Below are 27,200 nucleotides of genomic sequence, written 5' to 3'. Positions count from 1 at the left end.
TGGATAGGTCATCAATATCAAATCGTTGGGATCCAACATCCGGTATCTCCACTGATGAACTGAATAATTCCCCCAACACTGTGCAGGGGCCCACTCCCTGGGACCGCAGCTCAGCTCTGTTTACTTCAACAAGAGCTTAGCCACAAATGCCACGAGCAGCTACGGACATAGTGAAAACTTTTGTATAAAGTATTTTTTTATTCCCAAAAACCCCCAACCCCCCCAAGAAATTACAATGATATTTTTATATTAAATTGTAATTTATCTACTAATAACTTGTACACCATGTTGGATAGTTTTATTTGAAAACAGAGTCTGGACTGCAGACATTGTATTTTCTTCCAAATTAATCTCCTGATAGAAAACAATATACATTCATCACATTTATTCTGTTAATAACAGGCTCAGCCATTATTAAACAAAATGAAAATAAAAAAGAAAGACAAGACATAAATGTTGCATTGCTTCGATCAGATGGATGTAACTGTCTCTTCCCTGCATCCGGGAAGACCAAGACCTGCTCAAAATAAAAAAATAAAAATTGTGGCTTTTCATTAGTATTTACATAGGCGCTCTCGCTACATGGCGAACACATTTCCAAACAAATGGTTTATTGCCAAGTGCAGGGGTTTTCTTTTTTTGTAAATAAAACACTTTTTTTTTAAGGAAAATTAGGCAGGATACTTTAAAGATGTACAGGAACATATGGGTGTATAAAAAAAACTCAACGTAGGAAAGATTGCAATAATTTAATAGCTCATTGGGGTTTTGTAGGTTTCAGGGAATGGAATGGAAATGTGGCCTGATCCTGTGACCAGAGGCAGGATGCCAGCATTTGGGACCACGTTCCAAGACAGGGTGAGCGTGATGTTTCTGTTACCCCTGCAAAAAGAAAATACAACATATTTAGCAAAATGGAGTCATAACGGGTAACATCACCCGCTGTACCGGTTACTGGAACACCACAAGTGATTTACAAGAAAAACAGTACTGTGAAATATAAGCAATAAACAGATTCATTATAAGATTACTATAAGTTTGCATAAGAGTCTAATATTTTAAGCCTTCCTATATTATACATTTCTCCCATAACGTTATATTCCACTGAACTTTCCAGACATCAGTATCCCCAATGGGGCTCACAATCTAGATCCCTATCAGTATGTCTTTGGAGAATGGGAGGAAACCCAACCAAATATGGTAGGAACATACAAACTCTTTGCAGATGTTGTCCAGAGTGCAAAGCAACAGTGCTAATTACTAAGTCACCGCACTGCCCCGATAAAATTAGTAGCAGAGTGGGTAATAAAGGGAGTCACAAAACTTTTTTTTTCTAAAATAATTACACCCCCCCCCGACATCCAAATTTTCTCAGGCAGCCCCTAATGCCCCAGCTGTAGTGCAATATATAAAACAAACAATTAAGTGATTGCAGGTTCAAGTCTCCTAAGATGACTTAAAAAATACAATAAAGAGACCAAAGCCTCATGTTATTTAGAGCGGAATCAATAACCACAGCTAGGCACGGAACAAAAAGAAGACCTTGGACAGTTATGTTGGCTGAAAAAAAAATCCAAATATTGGCGTCAACAGGGAGGAGCTAGTTATGCGCCAACGAAGACCTGATTTGTGTCAGTGTGTGATCTATTCTAGTTTACTGGCCAGACATAGAAAATAATATAAAACTCTCCGGTAGACAACCTTTAGTAGAATGGCCCAAAATAAGTGTTGCTATAAAATATAACTACCACTGGGTTCACTTCTCGTTTAGTGAGATTTCACCTTGTGCAATACTCAAAAGAATGGCCAGACAATACGATGACATTTCTATTTCAGGCAAAAAAATATATAGATTCTCATTTTTTACATTTTAAAAACCACAAAAACATAATTGGGAGGATGCAAAAGTTTGGGCACCCTGCATGGTTAGTAGCTAGTAGCTCCTCCTTTTGCAAGTATCACAGCTTGTAAACGCTTTTACTTGCCAGAAAAAAAAAGGCTTTCTATTCTTGTTTGAGGGATTTTCATCCATTCTTCCATGAACAATTCTTCCAGTTCTGTGAGATTCCTGGGTTGTCTTGCATGCACTGCTATTCTGAAGTCTAACCACAGGTTTTCAGTGATGTTCAAATCTGGCACCTTTCGAGGTAGTCTATTGTGGATTTTGACGTGTGTTTAGGATCATAATCCATTTCTAGCAGCCATCCTCTTTTTCAACTTCAGCTTTTTTACAGATGTGTTATGTTTGCATCGAGAATTTGTTGAAATTACATTGAATCCATTCTTCCCTCTACCCATGAAATGTTCCCCGTGGATTGGCTGCAACACAACCCGAAAGCATTATTCATCCACCCCCATTGCTTAATGGTTGGTGAGATGTTCTTTTCCTGAAATTCTGAGCCCTTTTTCTCCACACACCTTTAAGTATTGGGGCCATATACTGTAGTTCCATTTTTATCTCATCAGTCCACAGGACTTTATTCCAAAAGGCATCAGGCCTCTTTAGATGTTCTTTTCATACTTCTGAAGCTGAATTTTATGGTGAGGTTTTCTTCTGATGACTATTCCAAGAAGGCCATATGTGTAGGTGTCTCTGAACAGTAAAACAAGGTTACACAACTCCAGAGTCTGCTAAATCTTTCTGAAGATCTTTTTCAGTCAAGCGGGGATTCTGATTTGCCTCTCTATAACTCCTTCAGCGCAGCTCTCACTGAAATTTTGCTTGGTCTTCCAGACCTTATCTTGACCTTCACTGTCATTTCTTAATTATATTTCATACACCAGAAATGGCAACTAGAAAAACGCTTTGCTCTCTTCTTCTCCTGCTTTGTGGGCCTCCACAATTTTCATTTTCAGAGTGCTAGGCAGCAGCTTACAAGAACCCATGGTTACAGTTTTTGGTACAAGGTTAGAGGAGGGTTTTTTGTTTTGTTTTTATAAATTTGCATTACATGGCCTTTCCTACCGATGATCGTGAACAAGCCATCACACTAATCAACGTCCGAAACCTTGGTCAAAGTTATCTGAGCACATGAAACTCCAAGGGTTTCCAAAATTTAGCATCGGCCTATTTTCCTTATTGTAATTTTTAAAACGTATTTTAGGAAAAAAAAAAAATAGTCATTTTATTTTTACAAAGGAAATCTGTCATCTTTAGTCAGTAAATCCACGAAAAGCTCCTTTAATCTGAATATCTCCGCAGTCACTGGTTTGACCTGTGGATGTGCGGCAGCTAACTGACAGTCCCATGTGCCTTTTTACTCATATCAGGTGAGTGAATTTAAGTATTATTTGCATCTTTTATATCGGATAAGAGCCTATTTGCGCTCTTATAATCCTACGGTGTGAATCAGTAATCTTTAGGCCTTTTAGAGATCATTTCATCTTTAACTTTCTTAACTGTTCACAATAACAGTAATTTTGACTGGGGGTGCCTAAACTTTTACATGCCATTGCTCATTACAATTTGCTGTGCAATTTCTCCTGAGTACACCGATACCCCATAATGAGGGAGAAAACTACTATTTGGTCGCATGGCAAGGCTTGGAGACGAAGGAGCGTCATTTGACTTTTTGAATGTAAAGTTTGCTGGAATCATTAGCAGACACCATGTCCCATTTGGAGAGCCAGTGATGTACCTAAACAGTGGAAACCCCCCACAAGTGTCCCCATTTTGGAAACTGGACCCCACAAAGGAATGTATTTAGATTTGTGGTGAACACCTTGAACCCCCAAGTGCTTCACAGAAGTTTATAACGTTGAGCTGTGAAAATTTAAAAAAAAAAAAAAAAAAAAAAAAATACCATTTTTCCCACAAAAACATTATTTTAGCCCTATTTTTTTCAGAAGGGTAGAAGGAGAAATTACACCATACAATTTGTTGTGCAATTTCTCCTGAGTACGCCAATACCCCATATGTGGGGGAATACCCTACATAAATACCCTACAGTTCCTGTCTCCATAATGATTACCACTGCGCATGTGTAAATGACACACAGCGCTCATCCAAGACATATACGGGCTAAGTGCCAGAAGTGTGTCATCAGCTGCAGCCTGGTGCGCTCCACTCTGGAACGTAAGCAGCGCTGTTGATATGCCGAGAAGGTGATGTCATACAGCACATTGAGTCCAGTGTGAACAGAGGCAGCACGGTTGCTTGCACGGTGATTGTTGTTTGTCAATTTTTAATATACTTAATAAAAGTTATATTTTATGTTACACATTCTTAATTTATGTAGGGTATTTTATGTCACTTGTTTTGATTTATCCCTGCCAGTCCATTGGTTCTTCAATTTTTCAGAATACTATCTTTGAGGCACAGTGCAAAGCTCAGAAGGGAAGAAGTGCCATATTAGAGTTCAGATTTTGCTGGAATGGTTTGATGGTGACGTGTCACATTGGCAGAGCCCCTGATATACCAGAACTACAGAAACCCCCTTACATCTAAACTCATTTTACAAAAACTACACTCTACAATGAATTCATCTTGTGCTTCACAGAATTTTATACCATTGAGCAGTGAAAAAAGAATAAATTACATTTTTACCACTAAACTTGTTTTAGCCCCAAGTTTTTCATTTTTCTAAGGGCTAACAATTTTTCTTTTTACAACAAACTGAGCTCCATTTTGTCTGAGTGCACCAATACCCTACATGTAATAGGGATATATTTTTCAGGCACAGTGCAAAGCTCAGAAAGGAAAAAACGTTATATTACACTGCAGATATTACTGCTTAGTTTGCAGGTGCCATTACACACTGGGAGAGCTCCCAAATTGCCAGAAAAGCAGAACTCTCCATAAGTGACCCCATTTTACAAACTACATCTCTCAGTGAATATATTTAGGGGTGCAGTGATCATATTGAGACCATGGGTGTGTCACAGAATTTTATACCATAAGGCAGTGAAGGAAAAATAACTACTAACCACTTGTGCTTCATACAATTTAATACCATTATACCAAATTTAGTTTTAGCCCCAGATTTTACATTTTCACACAAGTAAAAATGGCACCATAATTTGTCCCCTAATTTCTACTGAACGTGGCAATACCCCAAATGTGGCTGTACAGTCCTGCTTAGCCATACAGAGAAACTCGGCAGAAATACAGCATTAGTTGCCTCCTGGAGCGCAGATTTTTCTAGACTAATTTGTGGACTCCATATACAGAGCTCTAAGTGCTAAAAGAGCAGAATCCCCCCTCAAGTGGCCCCATTTTGAAATTATAACCCTTTGGGAATTTATCGACAGATGGAGTGACAATTTTTACTCCAAGGGCGTATTCCAGAAACAGGCAGCAGTAGATGTTGCAGAGTGAAATTTTCAAACTGCCGTTGTAGTGACCGGTACGTTATGCCCAGTCCGGGCTTCTGGAGACATGTACTCATAAGTTAGACAGGCTCTCATCACTACACAAATGCCAAACATGTGGGCGCTATACGTGGTTTAGATACACTCTGGGGCTCAGAAGGCATTTGGATTTGAGAGCGGAGAATTTGCTGAATTTCTTTTGGCGGGTGAGGAGCCATAGCGCTTTTTCAGAGCCTTTGTGCTACCAGTAACGTGGAAGCCCCCCCTATATTTCTGTTAACAGATGACAGATCTGAGTGGGGCCTTGCTTTTTTTGTGGATTGAGTTAAAGCTTTTATTAGGAACATTTTACATAACATTTGGGATCACAGTTATCCAGCGCTGTAAGATGATCACTTACTTTGGGGTTTCCATCTAAATCTCATAATGACGAGAGATAAAACCCCCGAAGGATCCATTCCCTATATAATGAGGCAGCATTAACTCTGGACTCCGTCTGGCCTCTGTTCAGCGATGTCCTTTTCAGAAGTGAACAAAACTGTGGCCGACGGCACTTTTATGCAATCCTAAAAAGGTGCACACCGCTGGATCACAGGTCAGACGGCGTCCACAGTGCTTCCATCTGCCTCATTATAGGGACTGCTTTCGTCTGAGAGCTGTAACTTTATTTTTATGCTGATGGAGCTGTATAGCGGCTTGTTTTTATGCAGGACAAGATGACGTTTTAACCCCTTCCCGACCTGTTACACAGCGTATGCGTCATGAAAGTCGGTGCCAATCCGACCTATGACGCATACCCTGTGTCATGAATTCAAAGCCCCCCTGCGGGTCGGGTGACCGGGGTCAATGAAAGGTCACCTGACCCGCAGATACAGGGGGCTTTGTAATTCACCACAGGGGGCGTGGCTTCGCCCCCACGTGGCTACGATCGCTCTGATTGGCTGTTAAAAGTGAAACAGCCAATCAGAGCGATAGTAATATTTCATCAATGAAAATTGATGAAATATTACAATCCAGCCATGACCGATGCTGCAGTAGCATCGGACATGGCTGGAGACACCGATTTGACCCCCCCCACCGGCGATCACCCCCCCTGCCACTGAATGACAGCGGCGATCTGCCGCTGCTGTCATCATCTGCCCCCCCTCCCATTCCCTTCGCTCCCCGCCAGCTTCCGATCCCCCCTCACCCACTCTCACCGCCCCCGGCACCTTCCAAGTCCCCCCGTCGCTCCCGGTGTCCGGTTCATGGGCACCACCATCTTAGAAAATGGCCCGCCCGAATCTGCCGGCTGCAGATTCCATTATTTCATTTTGATCACTCAGAGTGATCAAAATGAAATAAAAAGTAAATGAACCCCTCGATTATCACCCCCATAGGTAGGCAGAACTAATAAAATAAAGAAAATATTTTTATTTTTCCATCAGGGTTAGGGTTGGAAAGAGGGTTAGGGTTGGAAAGAGGGTTAGGGTTGGAAAGAGGGTTAGGGTTGGAAAGAGGGTTAGGGTTGGAAAGAGGGTTAGGCTTGTGGTTAGTGTTATGGTTAGTGTTGGGGTTAGGGGTGTGTTGGGGTTAGGGTTGGGATAAGGGGTAAGGGATGTGTTGGGGTTAGGGGTGTGTTGGGGTTAGGGTTGGAGTTAGAATTGAGGGGTTTCCACTGTTTAGCCACATCAGGGGGTCTCTAAACGCGACATGGTGCAACCTTTGATTCCAGCCAATTTTGCGTTCAAAAAGTCAAATGGTGCTCACTCCCTTCCAAGCCCCGACGTGTGCCCAAACAGTGGTTTACCCCCACATATGGGGTATCAGCGTACTCAGGAAAAATTGCACAACAACTTTTGGGGTCTAATTTCTCCTGGTACCCTTGTGAAAATAAAAAATTACAGACTAAAAAATTTTTTTTTAGTAAAAAAAAAAGATTTTTTATTTTCACTGCTCTGCATTATAAACTTCTGTGAATCACCTGGGGGTTCAAAGTGCTCACTATGCATCTAGATAAGTTCCTTAGGGGGTCTAGTTTCCAAAATGGGGTCATTTGTGGGGGAGCTCCAAAGTTTAGGCACACAGGGGCTCTCCAAACACGACATGGTGTCCGCTAACGATTGGAGCAAATTTTCATTTCAAAAAGTCAAATGGCGCTCATTCCCTTCTGCGCCCTGCCGTGCACCCAAACAGTGCCCCCCCCACATATGGGGTACCAGCGTACTCAGGACAATCTGGACAACAACTTTTGTGGTCCAATTTCTCCTGTTACCCTTGTGAAAATAAAAATAGCGTGCTAAAAAATCATTTTTGAGGAAAAAAAAATGATTTTTTATTTTCACTGCTCTATGTTATAAACTTTTGTGAGGCACTTGGGGGTTCAAAGTGCTCACTACACATCTAGATAAGTTCCTTAAGGTCTCTGGTGTCTGTGAGTAGCAGGGAGTGAGGGGGGCGTGGCCTGGACCTCATGTAGGGAGGACGTGGAGTGAGAGAGCTCCTGCCCGGATCCGACAATAAATCCTGATTACCAGCACTGCTGACGAGTCCCACTGACCTGGAGGGCTGCAATATCTCCCTGGGCGTCTAGACAGCGGAGGATCCTTGGGCCATGTCGAACCGCAGCAGTAAAAAAGATAAGGAGACGCCGGGGCGCGCCTCTGCTACATCCAGGATGGCGCCAGCAAACAACAAGTCGACCGGTAGTGGAGCGATGGGAGCTGCTGGCAGGCTGGAACGATATGCAAGGGTGCCTCCTGCTGCTGCTCGATCGCCCAGTGCACAGACTGAGGCAGACGCTGGCTGCAGCATGGAGCTGGAGGATCATCTCTCCAGGGAGGGAACAGTGAGTAAACTGGGCCCCCCTTCAGCCCGACACGTGCAGACACAGGGGCCTGTGCTGGAGGAGGAAGGAGTGGGGGATGGGGAGCAGCCGGAGTCTGTGACTGCTGAGCCCACGCTGGGAGAAATCCTCGCAGCAATTAACTCCTGCAATACCACACTGGCCACTCTAAGTAATCAAATGGAGATTGTCACCAAGGACATGGCCTGTATTAAACAAGAGCTGCGGGGGGGTGACTGCCAGGGTGGGGGAACTGGAGGAGCGTGTTGGTGCGACGGAGGATAAATTGCCACCAATAACACGGGAGCTGGGAAAAGCCACGCAAAATATTACAATACTGCTGAACAAGGTGGATGATTTAGAGAACCGCTCCCGTAGAAGTAATCTGCGACTGGTGGGGGTTCCGGAGAGGACGGAGGGGACTGACTCACTGGGCTTTTTTGAAAAATGGCTAATGGACACCTTTGGTAAAGATGTTTTGTCCCCATTCTTTACTATTGAGAGAGCACACAGGGTCCCTACGCGTGCCCCCCCGCCTGGAGCACCCCCGCGTCCCATCTTGCTCAAGCTCCTACACTTTAAAGATAGAGATGCTATCCTGCGCAGATCCAGAGACATTAAGGAACTTGCTATTAATGGGAGGAAAGTCTCCATTTTCCCTGATTTTTCCCTGGAGGTGCAGCGTAAAAGGGCGCAATTTATTGAGATTAAAAAACGCCTACGTGACTTACAGGTGACATATTCCATGATGTACCCTGCTAGACTGCGGATTGATGTGAATGGAGAAACGCACTTTTTTGATACGGCGGGAATGGCGCTGTCCTGGCTGGATATTAATGAGAGGTCCATGAGGAGGAAGAATACTTGAAGTTCTCCCTTTTTTCGCCACCAGGTGTTGTTACTCCTTTTTGTCTAGGACGCTATGCTGGTATAATTACTACTGTTCATTCCATTTCGGATTCAGGGCGGGAGCTGACCGGATTGCTGTGGACACTCGTTACAGTGACAAGCTGTGGACCCTTCTCCTTGCATGGACTCTGGGCGAGTTTTCTAGCCCTGATTCTCTCTATTTGAGAGAAATGTGCAAGTTACACTTGTGTTTGGGGGTAGGGGCGCTGTGCACTGGTGCGCAGTGCTCCCTCTCCCTCCTTTGTTTTTTTCATTTGTTGTTGTATTCCCTAATTGTTCTGTGGGATGTGATGTGCGTCAGCCGTGTCACCCAATTCATTGTACTGAGGGATGGTGGAGATTGCCTCTCTCCCTCGGGAGTGGAGTATGCTCCGATTTCTCATTTTTTAGTCTGCTCTTATGGCGATATCACTTAATATTGTAGCGTGGAATGTTAGGGGGCTCGGGGATGCAAATAAGAGATGTGCTATATTTACTAATATGCAGAAATTTCTCCCGGCTATCCTGTGTATGTCTGAGACCCACATGGTGAAAGATAATATTCATTGGATAAGAAAGGGATGGGTTTCACATGAATATCATTCCACGTACTCGACCCATGCGCGGGGTGTCAGTGTGCTGGTGCACAGGTCCATCCCCTTCTCATGTACTAAATCAGTGGTTGACCCTGGGGGCAGATTTGTATGTTTGCTTTGCACGTTATACGGTATACAATTTATTTTGGTTGCCATGTACATCCCCCCGCCCTATTCAGTCGAACCAGTAAAAAGAATCTTGTCTATTTTGGGTTCCTTTCCCCCTGCGCCGACTCTTCTAAAGGAGATTTTAATACATATTTGCATCCCTATTTGGATAAGTTGCATTCGGGAAACATATCAGAAGATGCAGCCTCAACCTCATTTGCTAGAACGTTAGTGGAGCTGGGTATGGTTGATCTTTGGCGTGTCCGAAACCCCACAGCCAGACAGTTTTCCTGCTACTCTAGCTCCCACCATGCTATGTCATGGATAGACCTGGCCATTGGGAATACACTCATGACCCCATATGTACGAGGGGTGGCCTACCTGCCTAGAAGTGTATCTGATCACTCGCCGCTACATGTCACACTTTCATGGGGACACCCCCTCACCCTATCTAGACCTATCTGGAAGCTTAATCCCTTCTGTATCCAGCTTATAGGGGGATCTTTGCATGATGCCATTCTAGAATATTTTCAACTTAATGAGTACTCTGCATCATCACACATAGTCTGGGATTCCATGAAAGCCTATGTCAGGGGCTTATATATTAGAGAAATATGCACACGGAAAAGCCAAAATAGACGCTACACCCAGAGTCTGATCCAGGAGGTGTCTGTTGCGGAGGCTGCGGTGATACTCAACCCGACAGAGGAAACTAAAAAAGCTTTGGAGAAGGCACAGGGGTCGCTCAGGGAAAGCCTCATGTCGGCGGCAGCAAATAAACGTTATTTGCTCAAACAAAAATATTTTATAGAGGGGGAGGGAGTAGGACATTTATTGGCCACGGTCATTAGAGCACAGGACAGATCTTCATATATCAATAGGCTAAAAACGGACTCGGGTGGTCTTGTGACAGACAGTGCGGACATAGTGAGTGAGATAAGGAGGTATTATATGCGACTATACACATCAGATTGCAGTCTCACGGAGACTGAGATTGAGCAGTTCCTGGATGCTCTCTCTCTCTCTGCATTGGCTGATAGCGATAGGGATTCATTGGATCGGGACATCCTGTTGGAGGAGTTGGAGGAGGCGCTTGGTCAGATGCAAAATGAAAAGGCTCCAGGAATGGATGGCCTGCCTGGCGAGTTTTACAAAACCTATGCACCCTTACTGCTACCTAAGCTACTTAAGGTATTTGAAGAGGCTGAAAGGCAGAGGGTCCTCCCGCCATCTATGAGGGAAGCTTTGATAGTTTTAATATTAAAGCCCGGAAAGGATCCAGAGGTTCCGGATTCATATCGCCCGATTTCCCTATTATCAACAGATGTTAAATTATTGGCCAAGGTACTCGCCAATAGGATGTCCCGAGTTATCTCATCTGTTATACAGAAGGATCAGACGGGATTTATCCCAGGCAGAGCCACATCTATGAACCTTAGGAAACTATACTTGGGGATTCAACATAGTTCTGGGGAGTTGGAGGGAAGAGCAATTTTGTCCTTAGACGCCGCTAAGGCGTTCGATAGTCTGGAGTGGGGTTTTTTGTGGGCGGTACTTCGGAAAATGGGCTTTGGACACAGATTTATAAATTGGGTGAGGCTGTTATATGGCTCGCCGGTGGCGAAGGTTGGGGCTAATGGCAGGGTCTCTGAGTCTTTTCCTCTTGGGAGAGGTACTAGACAGGGGTGCCCGCTCTCGCCCTTGCTATTTGCTACTGCGGTGGAGCCATTGGCAGTTGCAATTCGGAAGTCCAGAGAAATAATGGGATTCAGATGTGGAACTGTGGAGTTGAGGATATCATTGTACGCGGATGATTTACTTCTATATTTAGATAAGGTACATTCCTCGATTTTGCCGGCAATGGAGGTCATTCGAGAATTTGGGCTGAGGTCTGGTCTTCGGATTAATTGGTCCAAATCAGCTTTAATGCCGATAGACCCTCTCCCGGCGGATTTCTCAGATTTGCAGATACCGGTCCCTGTAGTTCGGAGGTTTGGGTATCTGGGTATAATTGTTAGTCCTGCCCCGAAGGATTTTCGGGCTCTGAATCTGGAGCCCCTGTTGCAGCGATTTAGAGCAAAAGTACATACTTGGTGTCGCCTGCCGTTGTCGAATATTGGTAGATCTAACTTAATCAAAATGGTAATGATGCCACAATTATTATATTTGATACATAATTCTCCGGTGTGGATCTGTAGGGACTTTTTTGCAAAAATAAATACATTATTCCGGGAATTAATTTGGAAGAAAAAACAGGCTAGGATTCCCTTGGAGATACTGCAGCGAGGGAAGGAGAAGGGAGGATTGGCGGTGCCAAACCCATTCATATACTTTATGGCCTCCCAGATGCAACATCTTAAGGGTTGGGGTAGAGACGGGGCGTGTGACAATGGTGGTGATATTGTGAGGGAAGGATCGGTATGGAAATATCCAGGGTGCCGGTTGGAGGTGGGAAGACGGCAGATAAATGGGACACGATACCCCACGTTGGCTATGATTTTCAGGGTGTGGGATAGGGGTAAGTCTCTTTTGAAGATAAATGGGCCTACGGAATTGTGGCCATTGTGGCGAAATCCGGATTTGCAAGAGATCAAAAAGCTGGTGGGGTTCGGAAGATGGGAAGATAAAGGGATTTATCTGGTGTCACAAATTTTGCAAAATAATACTCTTAAGAGTTTTGAACAATTGAGAACAGAATTTCACCTCCCGCACGTCTTCTTTTATCAGTACTTACAGCTAAGACATGCATTGGAAAAACAGAGAAGGACAAATCCGGTGATAGTGACACATAATCAAACACTACATATGCTGCTTACATCTGAGTCTTCTAGGGGACTTATCTCTGAATTATATAAAAGATTATTGCCTGCCGATCTGGAGACATATCCACTGACTGCTGCTAAGAATAAGTGGGAACGGGACGTTGGCCCCCTGACGGAGGACCAGTGGTCCGATATTCTAGAACAGGTCCCTAAAATGGCGGTTTCTGAGTGCCAGCGGCTTTCGCAAATATATCTCATTCACAGGGTATATAAAACACCCAGCTTATTATTTAAAATGGGACTTAGGCCCAATACAGAATGTGTTAGGTGTGGGCAGGATGATGCCCACTTGATGCATGTTATGTGGGAGTGCGGGCACATTGGGGATTTCTGGAGGCAGACCCTGGGACTCATAGCCCAAGTATACCATATCACAATACGACCGTCACCTCGTCTATGTTTGTTGAATTTGTGGGAGGAGGGGGTTGACCCGGACTCTGCAGTGGCCCTGGGAATAGCACGCATCCTGTATCAGGCAAGAAAGATACTTGCATATCATTGGTTGGATCCTATGCCACCAACATTGTCAGAGCTTAAAAATAAACTAAATAATGTCATCAGATTGGAAAGGGGGGCTTATTTAAAAAGAAATGCATTAAGAAAGTTTTACAAAATTTGGCAGCCATGGATGGAGTCACCGGGTCTCCCCTCGGGCGCACTGGTACGGGATGCGATGTTGGACCAGTTGCTGTTGTGCTTGCGATGAGGGGATGCTTGGGGGGTGAAAATAAAGTCTAGTGCCCTTTGTGGCGAAGTAGATTTTGAGTGGCGCGGTGGGAGGGGGCTGGGGTGGATTGGACCTGATATGCGGGGGGGCGAAATATGATGCGGAGTGGCGCGGCTGGCGGGGATGATTTTCCCGCTGAAATGAGGCACTGATGTATAATTTTGATTTTTGTTTATTTGTGGAGCCATGTTGTTTATAGGCTCAATTTTATGCAAATATCTGTGTTTTGAGATTTCTTCTTTTTATTTATTCTTACACAGGAAGAGTTTTACCCTTTAAATAATATCTGCTCTCAATGTAATTTTTACTAGCTATATAAGATGTCATATTCTTTCTGTATTGATTCCTGAATGTTTAATAAAAAAGATTTGATTCAAAAAAAGATAAGTTCCTTAAGGGGTCTAGTTACCAAAATGGTGTCACTTGTGGGGGAGCTCCAATGTTTAGGCACACAGGGGCTCTCCAAACGCGACATGGTGTCCGATAACGATTGGAGCCAATTTTCCATTCAAAAAGTCAAATGGCGCTCCTTCCCTTCCGGGCCCTGCCCTGCACCCAAACAGTGGTTTATGACCACATATGAGGTATTGGTGTGCTCAGGAGAAATTGCCCAACAAATTTTAGGATCCATTTTATCCTGTTGCCCATGTGAAAATGAAAAAACTGAGGCTAAAAGATAATTTGTGAAAAAAAGTACTTTTTTTTTTTTTACAGATCAATTTGAGAAGCACCTGGGGGTTCAAAGTGATCACTATGCATCTAGATAAGTTCCTTGGGGGGTCTAGTTTCCAAAATGGGGTCACTTGTGGGGGAGCTCCAGTGTTTAGGCACACAGCGACTCTCCAAACGCGACATGGCAACCGCTAAATATTCCAGCATATTTTCCATTCAAAAAGTCAAATGGTGCTCCTTCCCTTCTGAGCCCTGCCGTACGCCCAAACAGTGGTTTATGACCACATATGAGGTATCGGTGTACTCAGGGGAAATTGCCCAACAAATTTTAGGATCCATTTTATCCTGTTGCCCATGTGAAAATGAAAAAAATTGATGCTGAAAGGAAATTTGTGTTGGAAAAATTAAAATGTCCATTTTTTCCTTCCACATTGCCTTAGCTGTTGTGAAACACCTGAAGGGTTAATAATCTTCTTGAATGTGGTTTTGAGTAGCTTGAGGGGTGCAGTTTTTAGAATGGTGTCACTTTTGGGTATTTTCTGCCATATAGACCCCTCAAAGTGACTTCAAATGTGAGGTGGTCCCTAAAAAAAATGGTTTTGTAAATTTTGTTGTAAAAATGAGAAATCGCTGGTCAACTTTTAACCCTTATAACTTCGTAACAAAAAAATATTTTGCTTCCAAAATTGTGCTGATGTAAAGTAGACATGTGGGAAATGTTATTTAGTAACTATTTTGTGTCACATAACTCTCTAGTTTAACAGAATAAAAATTCAAAATTTGAAAATTGCGAAATTTTCAAAATTTTCGCCAAATTTCTGATTTTTTCACAAACGCAAAAATTATCGACCTAAATTTACCACCAACATGAAGCCCAATATGTCACGAAAAAACAATCTCAGAATCGCTAGGATGCGTTGAAGCGTTCCAGAGTTATTACCTCATAAAGGGACACTGGTCAGAATTGCAAAAAATGGCCAGGTCATTAAGGTCAAAATAGGCTGGGTCATGAAGGGGTTAATCAGTGGTACCATGTTTATTTATATTAGTCTTTTTGATCGCGCTTTATTCCACTTTTTGCTCGGCAGTATGATAAAGCATTGTTTATTTTTTATGTTCACTAAAGGAGTTAACTAGAGGGACAGTTTCACAGGTCGGGTCATTCTACTGTTTATATTTTTTTTCTAAAAATATTTATTCATAGGTACAATCTATTGAATTTTCTTTTTATAATTTTAAAATTTTTTTTTTTTTTTTACTTTGTCCCAATATGATACTTATTTTTGCAGCCTGATAGCTTGTATAGCATGGGGATGCAGCAGCATACCTATTCTGTGCAAACTGTCAGCACTGGTCTGACAAAGTTGCTTATGATGCTCTGAGCATGATCAAGCAACTTTTCTAGCTCTGGTGACTCGGATGTCGTTATGACGACATCAGGTCACCATGGCAACGATAGTGATTGCAGGGTCTCTAATCCAAGGACAGAGGGGCTGTCTTCTCTCTGCCTACTCCGGAAAATCTGCGATCGACTTTGATCGCAGCATTTAGGGTGTTAAAGTGTCAGGAGCGGTGAGGACCGCTCCTGGCACTGAGTGCCGGGTGTTAGCTGTCAGAATCAGCCGATACCCGGCATCGATCATACGCACACAAAATTGCAAGGATGCATCCATATGTCCCAGATCAATAAAGCCCAGGTCATAGGGACATATAAATTCGTCCAAGGTGGGAAAGGGGTTTTCTGGTTTTGGAGGTTTCCACTAAATGCAGTTCGTTTCTTAAAAAACCCTAGGCCAAGCACAGAAGCTTCACTGCAGTTGAGGGAGATTGATTTTTCAAAGCTGAAAACCCCTTTAAATATCTGACCCTTTTAAATGCCCCAAAAGGTGTCCATATCTTTAAAAATTATGCCCAGTTTATTCTCCATCAGGCCAGCAGCTTACACCACTCTCCCCACTGAAAGAAAAGATATGCATATCTGCGGCCAGCTTAATCCCTTCCTTACCGATGACGGAATAGTACGTCATCGGTAAGGATAACCTGCTTTGAGGTGGGCTCCAGCGGTGAGCCCACCTCAATGCCACGACATTTCAGCTACCAACAGCTGACATGTGCCCGCAAAAGGCGCGAGTGAAATCGCCATCCGCCCGCGCCTATTAACTAGTTAAATCCAGCTGTCAAAGCTGACAGAGGGTATTTAACTAGCACTTCCGGCTGAAAGTGAGCACATCGCCGACCCCCGATCACGTGACGGGGGTCGGCGACGCGTTGCCTTGACAACCAGAGGTCTCATAGAGACCTCTATGGTTGTTGCAGACACATTACTTTGAGCACCACCTGGTGGCCAGCGCTCAAAGCAATGCAGTAAATCTGCTACATATGGGCGATCTGCTCATCGCCCATATGTAGCAGAGCCGATCGGGTGGCGCATGCTTCTAGCCACCTATGGAGGCTATTGAAGCATGCCTAAAGTGAAAAAAAAAAAAACAAAACAAAACAACAAGTTCAATCAAAACAGTGTAGCGAGAAAAGTCGAGATGCCAGAATTACATTTTTTATGTTGCCGCAACATTGCATTAAAATGCAATAACGGGTGATCAAAAGAACGTACTTGCACAAATGTATCATTAAAAACGTCAGCCCGGCATGCAAAGAATAAGCCCTCACCCAACCCTAGATCACGAAAAATGGAGATGCTACGGGTCTCAGAAAATTGCGCAATTTTTTTTTTTTTTTTTTTAAGCAAACTTTGGAATTTTTTTTCACCTCTTAGATTAAAGAGAACCTAGGCATGTTTGCTGTCTATGAACTCATAACAACCTGGAGAATCAGATGGCAGGTTAGTTTTAGCATTTAGTGAACCTAGCAAAAAAGCCAAGCAAAAAACAAGTGTGGGATTCCACTTTTTTGGCAATTTCACCGCACTTGGAATTTTTTTCCTGTTTTCGAGAACATAACATGGTAAAACCAATGGTGTTGTTCAAAAGTACAACTCGTCCCACAAAAAACAAGCCCTCACATGGCCATATTGACAGAAAAATAAAAAAAGTTATGGCTCTGGAAAGAAGCGGAGCGAAAAATGAAAATGAAAAATCGAAAAAAGCTCCGGGAGTTAAGGGGTTTGTGCCATGTTTTGTAATTAGGATCCCGATTGACAGCTCTCAACAGCAGCATGGTTGTGCTGTGGACCCAAACTGTGCGCTCTCTCATGCTGCAAGAAGAGGCAGCATTGTCTTTACAGAAGGAGAGGAGAGCAGGAGGACTGAAACTAGCAAGATCTAGTGACCAAACTGCTTCAGAGCAGCGCTCCTTGCCTCGCAGACTGGGCATCACTGATAGGTGGCAGATAACACTAAAACATAAAATTAAAAAACCCTCCATACTGAAGAATGAAGTTTTAATAAAAGGTAAACTACAAAGTTGTTTTTAGGCTAGTTTCACACTAGCGTTCTGCAGAGCTGCGGACTTCCTCTATGAAGCTCCACCCACTGCCACACCTCCTCCGGTCAGTTCCGCCTACGTCTGCATGCGGCCTGCATGATCTGCGCGGTGGGACTGGAGAGGAGGTGAGCTGATCTCTGTTGCTTCTTTTTTATCTTTAACATTAGGTATACAGGCCGTGTGGATGTATGCGGATGCATCAACCTGCTCCGAACGCAACGTGCTGCAATGTGTCGCCGCATCATCAAAACGACGCATGCGGACGCATCCGCATACATCCGCATGGCCTGCGTACCTAATGTTAAAGATAGGTACGCAGGCCGCATGCAGACGTAGGAGGAGCTGAACGGAGGATGTCCGCAGCTCTGCAGAACGCTATTGTGAAACTAGCCCTAAGAAGACAAAATAACCCATTTACAATTCTAATATTCCAATCCCTGCAGTACAAAGAACATAATCTAATCAATCTATGATTATTGAAAACAAGAAGGAACTACTTCTGTCTCCGAAAAGCAGGGACAAAATGAAGGACATTTTAATGTCTTTACCCAGATTCTGAGGTTCAGATTTCAACAAGTAACATGGGGCTCGTCATTCTAGTAATCTGCACTATAAGTGATATGAGGCAATGATAATCAGAGCTCCGCTTTGAAGTACGTCTGACATCTTGATCTTCTGCAGAACCCTCCCTTCTGTCACCACAAATCCATCACAAACCATTCTGGCGCCAAGGAGTAAACAGACATCAGCTTTCCGTGTCAGGCTTCACCTTATAAATTTTATCTCTTGCACTCGCTTCTTGAGGAGAGCACTTTTTAATAAAAACAATATATTTCTTCCAGATGCTTACTTCAGGCCGTTTCCATCGTCAAAGAAGAAATACTTTGATTTCATCTCCTTTAAAGACAGCTTTGGGTTGTCTCCTCGGAGGATGATCTTGTCCCATAGTACAACCTGGTTTAAAGCCTAAAAATGAAATCAAAAAGATATTTAGGGGTAACATTTCACAGATTTCACCACATTCCAGCCCGATATACATAGGTTTACTCCGGGAGAGTTACGGTCTACATATAAAATACATGAAAATAGTGTACACCTATATATAGCCATATGTGTGCTGCCTATCACCCTTCAGCATTGCAGCGGTCAGAGCTGTATTTTTACAGTCACAGCTCATAGTTGTAGTTTAGTCTGCCTTGGTGTATTTTGCATTATTTTTATTAATCCAAAATATGGGGGAGGTGGGGTAAAATCTCTCATTAACCATAAAAAAGTTGTTAGTTTCATATCACAGCAAAATTAAGGTTTTCAGTTTGCTTTAGGACATCAAAATGGGGACAAAAAGTGACAGCGACTTCACTGCTGCAGCCACATGTCTTCTCATTGCTTTCACCATGTTCTAACAGCAGAAAGTCCAGAGTTGTCTGGAGTATATCACAGAGATTCTCATTTTTATATATGAGAAAGCATTATGATGTTTAGGGTTAATGACATTTTATCATTTATGTTTAAAGGGCTTTTCCACTACTGCGATACTGATGACATCGCATAATATAGGTCATCAATATTGGATCAGTAGGGGTCCAATACCTGGCACCCACAATGGCTGGATGTACAGTGTACACTTTGTAGTGGCCGCTCCAGAGTACTGCAGAACAGCTCCAATTCAAAAGCATAGAAGACGATACCTACTGGGAAGCATGCTGTGGAAGGGAATCTACCCATCTTCTAAATGTGTACATTTGCAGAGTTTGTAAAATCAAGCAACTTTACAATTAAATTCTTATTAAAAATCATTTCCGTATCACTGGACACATGCAGCTGTAATGTCCCTGTGCTTTACCAATGCTGAAGAGGGAAACAGCGCTCTGCTTGTAGCATGGGACAGTGCAGGTCAGACTAGTGCTGAAAGTCTACATCAATGTGCAGGATTTTCCCAGACAAGCAGAAAGTCGAGAGGCAGCTAAGGTAAGCAGTACACTCCTAAGGGTAGAAGTAATCTTTAAACAGTAACATGTGCTATTTTAAATCCATTTAATAGTACAAATTGTATTTTGATATTCAAAGGATTTCCTGAAGCGGCCCTATTTGTGGTATAATAAGCCGCTCAGTTACAAGAGGTTATTTTTAGGTAGATAGGCAATTGGCATGTTGCCCTCTGCAATAAACGCTGTGTGTATGGTCGGTGTATAATCTGATTTCTATAAAGACGAAAGGCGCTATATTCCAGGCAGTGACATCAATATACTTACATTACTCTTAGTGGCGTACTCCGCTGATAGGTAGATAAATAACTGCTTCACATTCCAGTCAAATATTGGTTGCAAATGTAGGTTTATTAAGGAAAACTTTGCTTTACTTTCTTACAGTGCAATGATCAATGACAGTCATTTGCTTCAATGAACATCATCAATTTGGAGTGACATCAAAATAGCAAACTAACACAAGGGTGCCCCATACACCTTCAACATCAGTTCGGGGAACTTAACTAGACCTCCCTATGAAAATGCAGCCGAGCATGCATTTTTGACGGGGAGAGGGAGGTATGTCAACATCTTCGGGGATGGCATCTCTCTTGATGGAAGTCAGCATGCCCGATCTTCCTCACACCAAAATCATCTGTTAGAGGCTGGTGGGCTCTTATACACATATGGAAACTAATGCAAGTTCTTATCTGCTGAGCACCAAGTTGTGGCTCTCAGGACAGTGGCCACTGATTTAGATGTTTGCGTTCTCACACGAGCCTAACATAACATGATGAGGGGTGTGTGCCAGACTGACTTAATGTTTAATATTCTGAAGTGGTATAACATATAGGCACTTATATGTTTAGTCATGATTAGAGATGAGCGGATGTGCTTGGATAACGTGTTATCTGAGTATCTTGGGTGTGCTCGAATAATATGTTCTAGTCCCCGCAGCTGTTAGCAGCAACACATGTAGGGATTGCTTAAAAGCCGCAAAACTTGCAGCCGCAAGGACTCGAACATATTATCCGAGCACGCCCAAGATACTCAGATACCACCCGAGGATGCTTGGATAACACGTTAGCTGAGCAGGTTCATTCATTAGTGAATCATGATCTAAAAGAATGGTACAATGTGCCGAAAGCTGCATCTCATCATTAGAGCCCTTATCGATCCCATAGTGAAAAATTACCTGCATGTGTTCATTTTACGAGACTGATCTCTCTGCTCCTAGTGAAAGCCATAAGACTATGTGGGGGTCTCACTGGAACAGGAATGCTGACAAAACACCACGTAATGAAGCTCCTCTGCCTCAGTGAATGTATTGCAACTACTGGATCATCTTTTCATAAATAAAGGGGGTCTGACGCTCATTGTTTAATAACCTAAACAAAAAGCCCTACAAATATACCTTTACTTTACTACTCAACTTCTCTGTTGTGCAGTAGTCCACTGTTTTTTGTTTTTTTTTTAAGATATGGCAGCCTCCATCCGTCTTGATTGACAGCGCTGGTTTGCTCACAGCGAGCGGTCTCTGCAGAGAATCCTCGTTTATGCGCTCACTGTTCACACACATCCCTTTTTCTCCTCTCAGCTACAACCACTCCATTACACAGCCACTTAAAAGTGTACTGGAGTGGCCAACAAGAAGAGACAGGGCTGTGCACCCTCGCTTCAATCCTCAGCAGTGAGCGCGTAACTGCGGATTCACTTTAGACAACACTTAGGAGCAAACCAGCACGGGCAGTCAAGGGAGAAAGTGGTGGCCCCATGCAAAAACAGTAAGCGGCATGGAAAACTGGGCTGCTGGGCTCCACCAAGGGTCCACCAAGCACGCTAAATTGTGCATTTGTCAAACAGCACTTTGTCAAGAATGAAGGTGTTATTGTTATAGGTGTTAAATTGCCTACATGGTGCTGACTGACTGCCATTAAAAGCCATAAATCAGCTCTCTGTGCACCAAAAGACAGCTTCATATCTGCTGTGTTCTAAGAAACTCCTTCTAACACTTGCATTTGATAATTTTATGCTGCTCATATGATGGAACAGAACAAAGGTAGCAGCAGCGCCAGAGCCACCAAAAGAGGGAAACCATTGATGCCACTACAGCCCACACAGACTATCACTGGTTTGTCAACTTCCCATTATGGTTTCTGGAATCCAGGGAACAAAAATCAGCAGCATGCAGCACTGTTAGGTTATGTGGACATATTAGTGATCATACCTGGCGGTTAGAACTTCATGGTCACTTTAACTAAACCACATGTTCAGGGACCATTTGTTCTGCAGAGCTCATTTTGGCAATGATATCGGGAGTAAACATAACCTTGGGATTAGGAGCTGGAGAACTTGTTATCTGTAGGATTAGGTTACTTGTAAGTCAGGAATAGAATGAAAGAGAAACCTATAAAATCACTCAGAGCCGTACAGAAAGAAAGGATATCTGCATTTATATCAAATATGAGAAATCCCAGGTCGCTCTTTTCTCTGGGGCCAGTGAAGTCTTCAACATTCTCCCTGCAAGACAACGGAATAAAACATTACAGATCGCGGAAGAGAGAGATATCAAGGCAGACGTTCTCATTTATTTTATGACTTTTTTTTTGCCAAGAACATTAAAACAAGTCTAATTCATTAAAGTCTGAGTATCAGTGGTGGACTGAATCCTGCGTGACCCATAAATACCACTCCAGGCGCCAACTCAGGTCTCCACTCAATGCTGGTCCAATAATAAGAAAGAGCACACAGTCTGGAGTCCCACAATTTACCCACATGAGAGATCAATACATGTGCAGACACCAGCAGCAAAGTCATATCTGTGGCATCTTTACACAAAATAACGGATGAAACTGAGCTTTTTCCATGCTAAAAGGGAACCTGTCTGTAATGTAACCCCCAGCAAATCACAGAAGGGCATGCAGGTCTTTAAAATGAAAACCCATAGACTTTGCTGCTGCATTCCCAAGTAATTATAATTTTATTTAGTGCAGTATTCTAGGCATGACAGAGCACTTAAGGGGGTGCTCTGGAGGCAAAGTAAATTTCATTCTAAATCCATATCTACTTGATGCCTTGATCTTAACTATTTACCAATATACCGTACTCGCATTAATAATTCCCTACCGTTCCGTAACTACACGAACAGCTATGGTATTTTTTCCCCACTTCCTCTTTAATGACACTTTAAGAATCCTAGTGCATGCCGGGATAGTAAAAAGCAGCGTCATCGGGGGGCAGAGGCTGCGGTCACTGACGCAGGGACGCTCGTTCTAGAGGCTGGGCTAGTCCCTGCATGCCATATGTTGTCACAGCGCACAGGAACTAGCTCTGGGATTCTCGAATAAAGAGTCAGAGAGGATGTAGGGAAAAAATACAACAGCTGGTAGCTTAGTTAGAGAATTTTTAATGCAAGTATATTAGAAATTAGAACAAGCACAAAAGGTGACCAAATAGGTTTATGGGGCACTTCCAAATGCTATAAGAAACCTATGATGAAAGGAAGTTAAACGCCCAATAAATTAATAACAGGCATTGTTTATTAGTGCAAAAAACATAATAAAATCAGTACATTGTCCTCGTGCTCTATATTGCTCTCACTTTCTCCTGAATGACGTCTACATGAATTCTGCCCTCATGAGCTGCCTGTGCAGACTACTTTACGATGACTTTTCCTCATCACCTCAGGATGGGTCTTGCATTATGCACTTTATGCTTTCCTGTGAACTATTGAAATGAACTACCATCTTTACATATATTCTGCGTACAGGAGGAGCTTGTACAAATAGGGTCACTTTGGGATGATTTACTCGTCGCATGTACTTCTCTTGTATCTACTCTACATGTGATCATGCCCAGCACGTTTGATCTTGGCTTTTAGGATCGCGTTCCTTGCTTTTCAGCATTTAGTAGCACCATAAGCATGATATTGACACTCTCAAGCTTATCTTTGAATGGCGATTTGATACAGTCCTGACACCTGTGGTAGTTTGTCTACATCTTCCCTGATTTTTTTATTTATGTTTTATCATGGTTTTTGTACTAATAAAGAATACCTGTTATTAATTTATTTAATTTATTGGGCGTTTATCTTCCTTTCCTCATATATTAGCAATTAGTTTAGATTATGGCATCAAATAGGGATTTATAAAAAAAAATTTCCTTTGCCTTTGGACCACCCCTTTAATGAAACATTACCCCCCCAGGTTGTTTTCCCACCCAGCAACAGTCTCTTTCTTAATATTACACTCTCTGTGTGATGCCAGGTATGGAAATCAGATAGTGGCCAAAGAGGCTGGTGCTGGGACACAACCTATGACGATAATCTCGAAACTGCTCGGTCACACACCTAGGAAGCGAGACCCAACTTATTTTTTACCACAACCTTGCTAAGTCCTTGCTGGAAACACAAGGCGCAGCACAAACAGAGGCTAAAAATCTACGAGAGGACCAGAACATGAAACCAAAATCTGTCACACTCCAATATGAGCCCCGGTCTGACCACAAGCCTAAACTTACAAGAGAAGAAAATAAGAACTACAGACACCAATCATTAGGCCTTGGGGAAGAAAGGTTCTTTTATACTTCTCAATTGATCCGCTGCAATAAGGATGCTAATAATAACAAGCCAGTGTGAATGATTACTAACAGTTAATTGACCACGCTCACAAAAAAATCAGAAGACTAAGCTCACAAGAAAAACGATTTTTCATCTGTGTTGTCATTCGTTTTCATACATACACAGTTGTCAACATTTACAAGATCAATTTCCTATGTTAAAGAATTGCAATTTGTCCGTAAAAATCAGATGCAATATGAACGATCTGAATGGAATCAGATTTTTCCTTGTGCACCATAGACTTGAAATGGAGAGTCTCATCTGAAACACAAAAGAGACTGGTGCGTACTGGGATTTTTTTCTCTCATCTGGACATTCAACCTTTGTGGAAAAAAAAAATGGTCATCATAACAGCCCTGCTGAATAACATTAGTCTGAGCGAGGTTCATGCTTTTCACAGATTGAAATTACGGTGGTGTGAACACAGCCTGAGAGCAACGAAAGACTAGGTGACCGAGTTCTGGCTGTGATGGGAGAGTGACGCAGCCGATAACTACAGGGGCCAAGTGCTGGGGGGGGTGCCCAAAATTCCTATTGGATTTTGTGGGGAACAACTGCTTAACCTCCAAAACCATGTAGCCATAAGCAGCGGCTGAGAGGTCCTCTTACGGAACAGCTGCTCCCTACCAAAATAAAAGAGCAGCATAAAGGTCAAAATGAAAACCAGAGTTGAACTTGGCCAATACAGATGACAGCCGCGACACGACCACCAAGTCACCCATACTGGCAGTGACGACAGTAATGGCTGCACACCCCTACCACGTGTCAGTCCAGTTCGATAAGCATCCTTTCTGCTGATCGGCATCCTCCTGTTCTGACTGAAGCGATACACATAGCAGGCCGACATCTTCCGCCTACGCAGACATTACCAGCGTCATCCATGTCAGAGCAAGAGGACAGCGGTCAGCAGCAAGGAGGGATGGAGACCCCATTACCATTTATCAGACCCGGCCGACAGAATTTACATTGAGTGCAGGAGACTTTCAAAAGGATTTTGGGGGTATACAGTGGGAATCAGAGGATTATACACCCCTCTATAGAAATGCATACAGGCGCTCATTAAGGTACTTGTCTTGGTTCAGACAAAAAAAAAACAAAAACTGGTGACAGGTTCCCTTTAATGAGATAACCGAATCAAATTCACATGTTTTTTTTCCTTGCAGGATTGAAGCAGTTTTATATCTGCAGCAGTTAATTCCGTGTTTTTGCAACACTTTTCACCTATTCTAATGACAGGCAAAAAAAAAAAAAAAAAAAACCACATACAAAAACATTTTTTTTTTTCTTTACACAGCATTCTTTCTGCAGAAGACAATTTTGATGCAGAAAGGTTTGCACTAAATAGTTAACAAGTGCAAATACCCTAAGGCCTGTTTCACACTTCCGTTTTTGTGTCCGCCAAACGGATCCGTTTCCGTTTTTTTGACGGAAACTGATGCAAACGGATCCGTTTTTAAAAAAACGGATCCGTTTTTTTGACGGATCCGCGGTAACCACTAATGAAAGTCTATGGGACAAAAAACGGATCCTGCAAAAAAATGGCGGATCCGTTTTTTTACGGAAACCAACGGATTTTGACGGATTTGAAAAAACGGAAGTGTGAAACAGGCCTTAGCCAGTCTTATAATGCACCAAGCTTATCACGGTGGCTGATGCTATAGGATCAATCTGACCTTAGTTTACATTTCTCAATGATGGCCTTACTTTCAGAACTTTTTGTAGAGCAAAAAAACTGGAGAATAGCATTAGTAAAATCGGGATACTTAACCAAACCCTCTTAGAGACAAGGAGCAAAACGTGTCTAAAACACTTCATAGATGGGGCACATGCCACATACATCATATTTCTGCCTTAAATTGAAACAATTTTGAATGGTTATGGCCCCCACACACTTTAGATCAAAGTCAGATGAACTGCCCGACATCCGACAATCTGATTCTGTATGGGCGATGGCCCCACCAGAGAATGTCAGGGAAAAGACAAGGTTCAGGCAGTTCAGGCAGGAAAAGACAAGGTTTGGGACCTTCATGTCCTGTGTTCTCCCCATTGAAAACACATGGTAAAGCATTTGTGTGCGTGGAGGGTGACAGCTATCGCACGTGTATTCCACCATATAGAGAACCTGTCACCAGGGCAAGTGGGGGGAGATTTTTATTACCTGATTCTCGCTGTTCTCTTCCATTTTTTGCTGTTTGCTTTGGGGGGGGGGGTTAAATCCACCATATGGTCGCAGAGATATGCTTTGTTTTTTTTAATCGCTGATAATTGGGCATTGCTCACAAGATTGTATGTGGCCATGTCTGTATTATCCTGTGATCACCACCCACTTAGAAAAGACCATAAAAATGCCCATAGATCTAAAACTGTATGGCGGATTTAAAAATACAAAGGCATGGGGAATAACATAAGCGCGTCAGCACAATGAAAGGGCTTGGTAGTTCCAACCAGCGCCACGCTGTAGGATAGTTCCTGGGATTAATACCAGACACGGACTGCACATTACAATCAGTGGGGTCGGATGAGGCGCCATCAATATTCCTCCAGGAAACCTGGAAGTCTAGAGGGGAGGCGATCACTCTCCGCTGCAGACAATCAGGAAGGACCCTAGATGGCTGTGCACATAAGGAGGCGATCCCCTGCGGCTCCTGAAAAGGATGGATCTATTAACGGGAATAATGCCTGTCCCAATACTGTCAGCATGACCCCTGCCCATCGCTGTGCCAGGCGACATATCACATCTGGCCCAGCAAAGAAAGAGTTAAATAGCGACATAAACTAAACATCTACGCGGCCCCACAGCGAATCATGTGCTGCAGCAGCTGCGGCCCCACAGTACGGCCATTAATGACTGCCCCGCTCACTCACACATCACATCTCCTATGGTGGAGCATATGGCAGCACAGCCGCCCACCAGCGGCCAGGACCGGGGCAGTACTCACAGCGTCACCCGGGAGACGTGAATGTTCACCGGCACCACTCGGTCTTTGAATGCCGTAGTAATGAAACAGCCGAAGGTGAGAGCGGCCATAACACTCAGAGAGAAGGCGAAGAGAGAATTAGCCCTGGACAGCGCGGTGTTCATGGTGCGGACGTGTGCGGAGGACGGAGCCTTGTGCCTGCTGCCACTGCTAGGGCTAACGCTGAGCTGTCTGAATGAGCCTAGCGGCGCTCCGTACAGTCACTTCCGGGTCAGGAAGCCGCTACACAGGAAGAGAGCATGCCGGGAACAA

At 43.3% G+C, this 27,200-nt stretch overlaps 1 protein-coding gene across 1 annotated transcript; it reads right to left on the bottom strand.

The window, feature by feature from the left end:
- Positions 1 to 276: 276 nt before the first annotated feature.
- On the bottom strand, positions 277 to 27,200 carry SPCS3 (signal peptidase complex subunit 3). The gene is made up of 5 exons (XM_073577724.1): positions 26,910 to 27,200; positions 21,799 to 21,872; positions 19,641 to 19,717; positions 18,239 to 18,354; positions 277 to 882 (listed from the first exon to the last, which is right to left on the bottom strand). The coding sequence occupies exons 1-5, from the start codon at positions 27,050 to 27,052 to the stop codon at positions 750 to 752; spliced, it is 543 nt and encodes a 180-aa protein (XP_073433825.1). The 5' UTR covers positions 27,053 to 27,200; the 3' UTR covers positions 277 to 749.

Source organism: Dendrobates tinctorius, unplaced genomic scaffold (genome assembly GCF_039654945.1).
Source record: "Dendrobates tinctorius isolate UK_male_01 unplaced genomic scaffold, ASM3965494v1 ptg000008l, whole genome shotgun sequence".
In the NCBI taxonomy this organism is placed as follows: domain Eukaryota; kingdom Metazoa; phylum Chordata; class Amphibia; order Anura; family Dendrobatidae; genus Dendrobates; species Dendrobates tinctorius.
The sequence above is the reverse complement of the archived record's forward strand: the minus strand, read 5'-3'. Positions and strand labels throughout refer to the sequence as shown.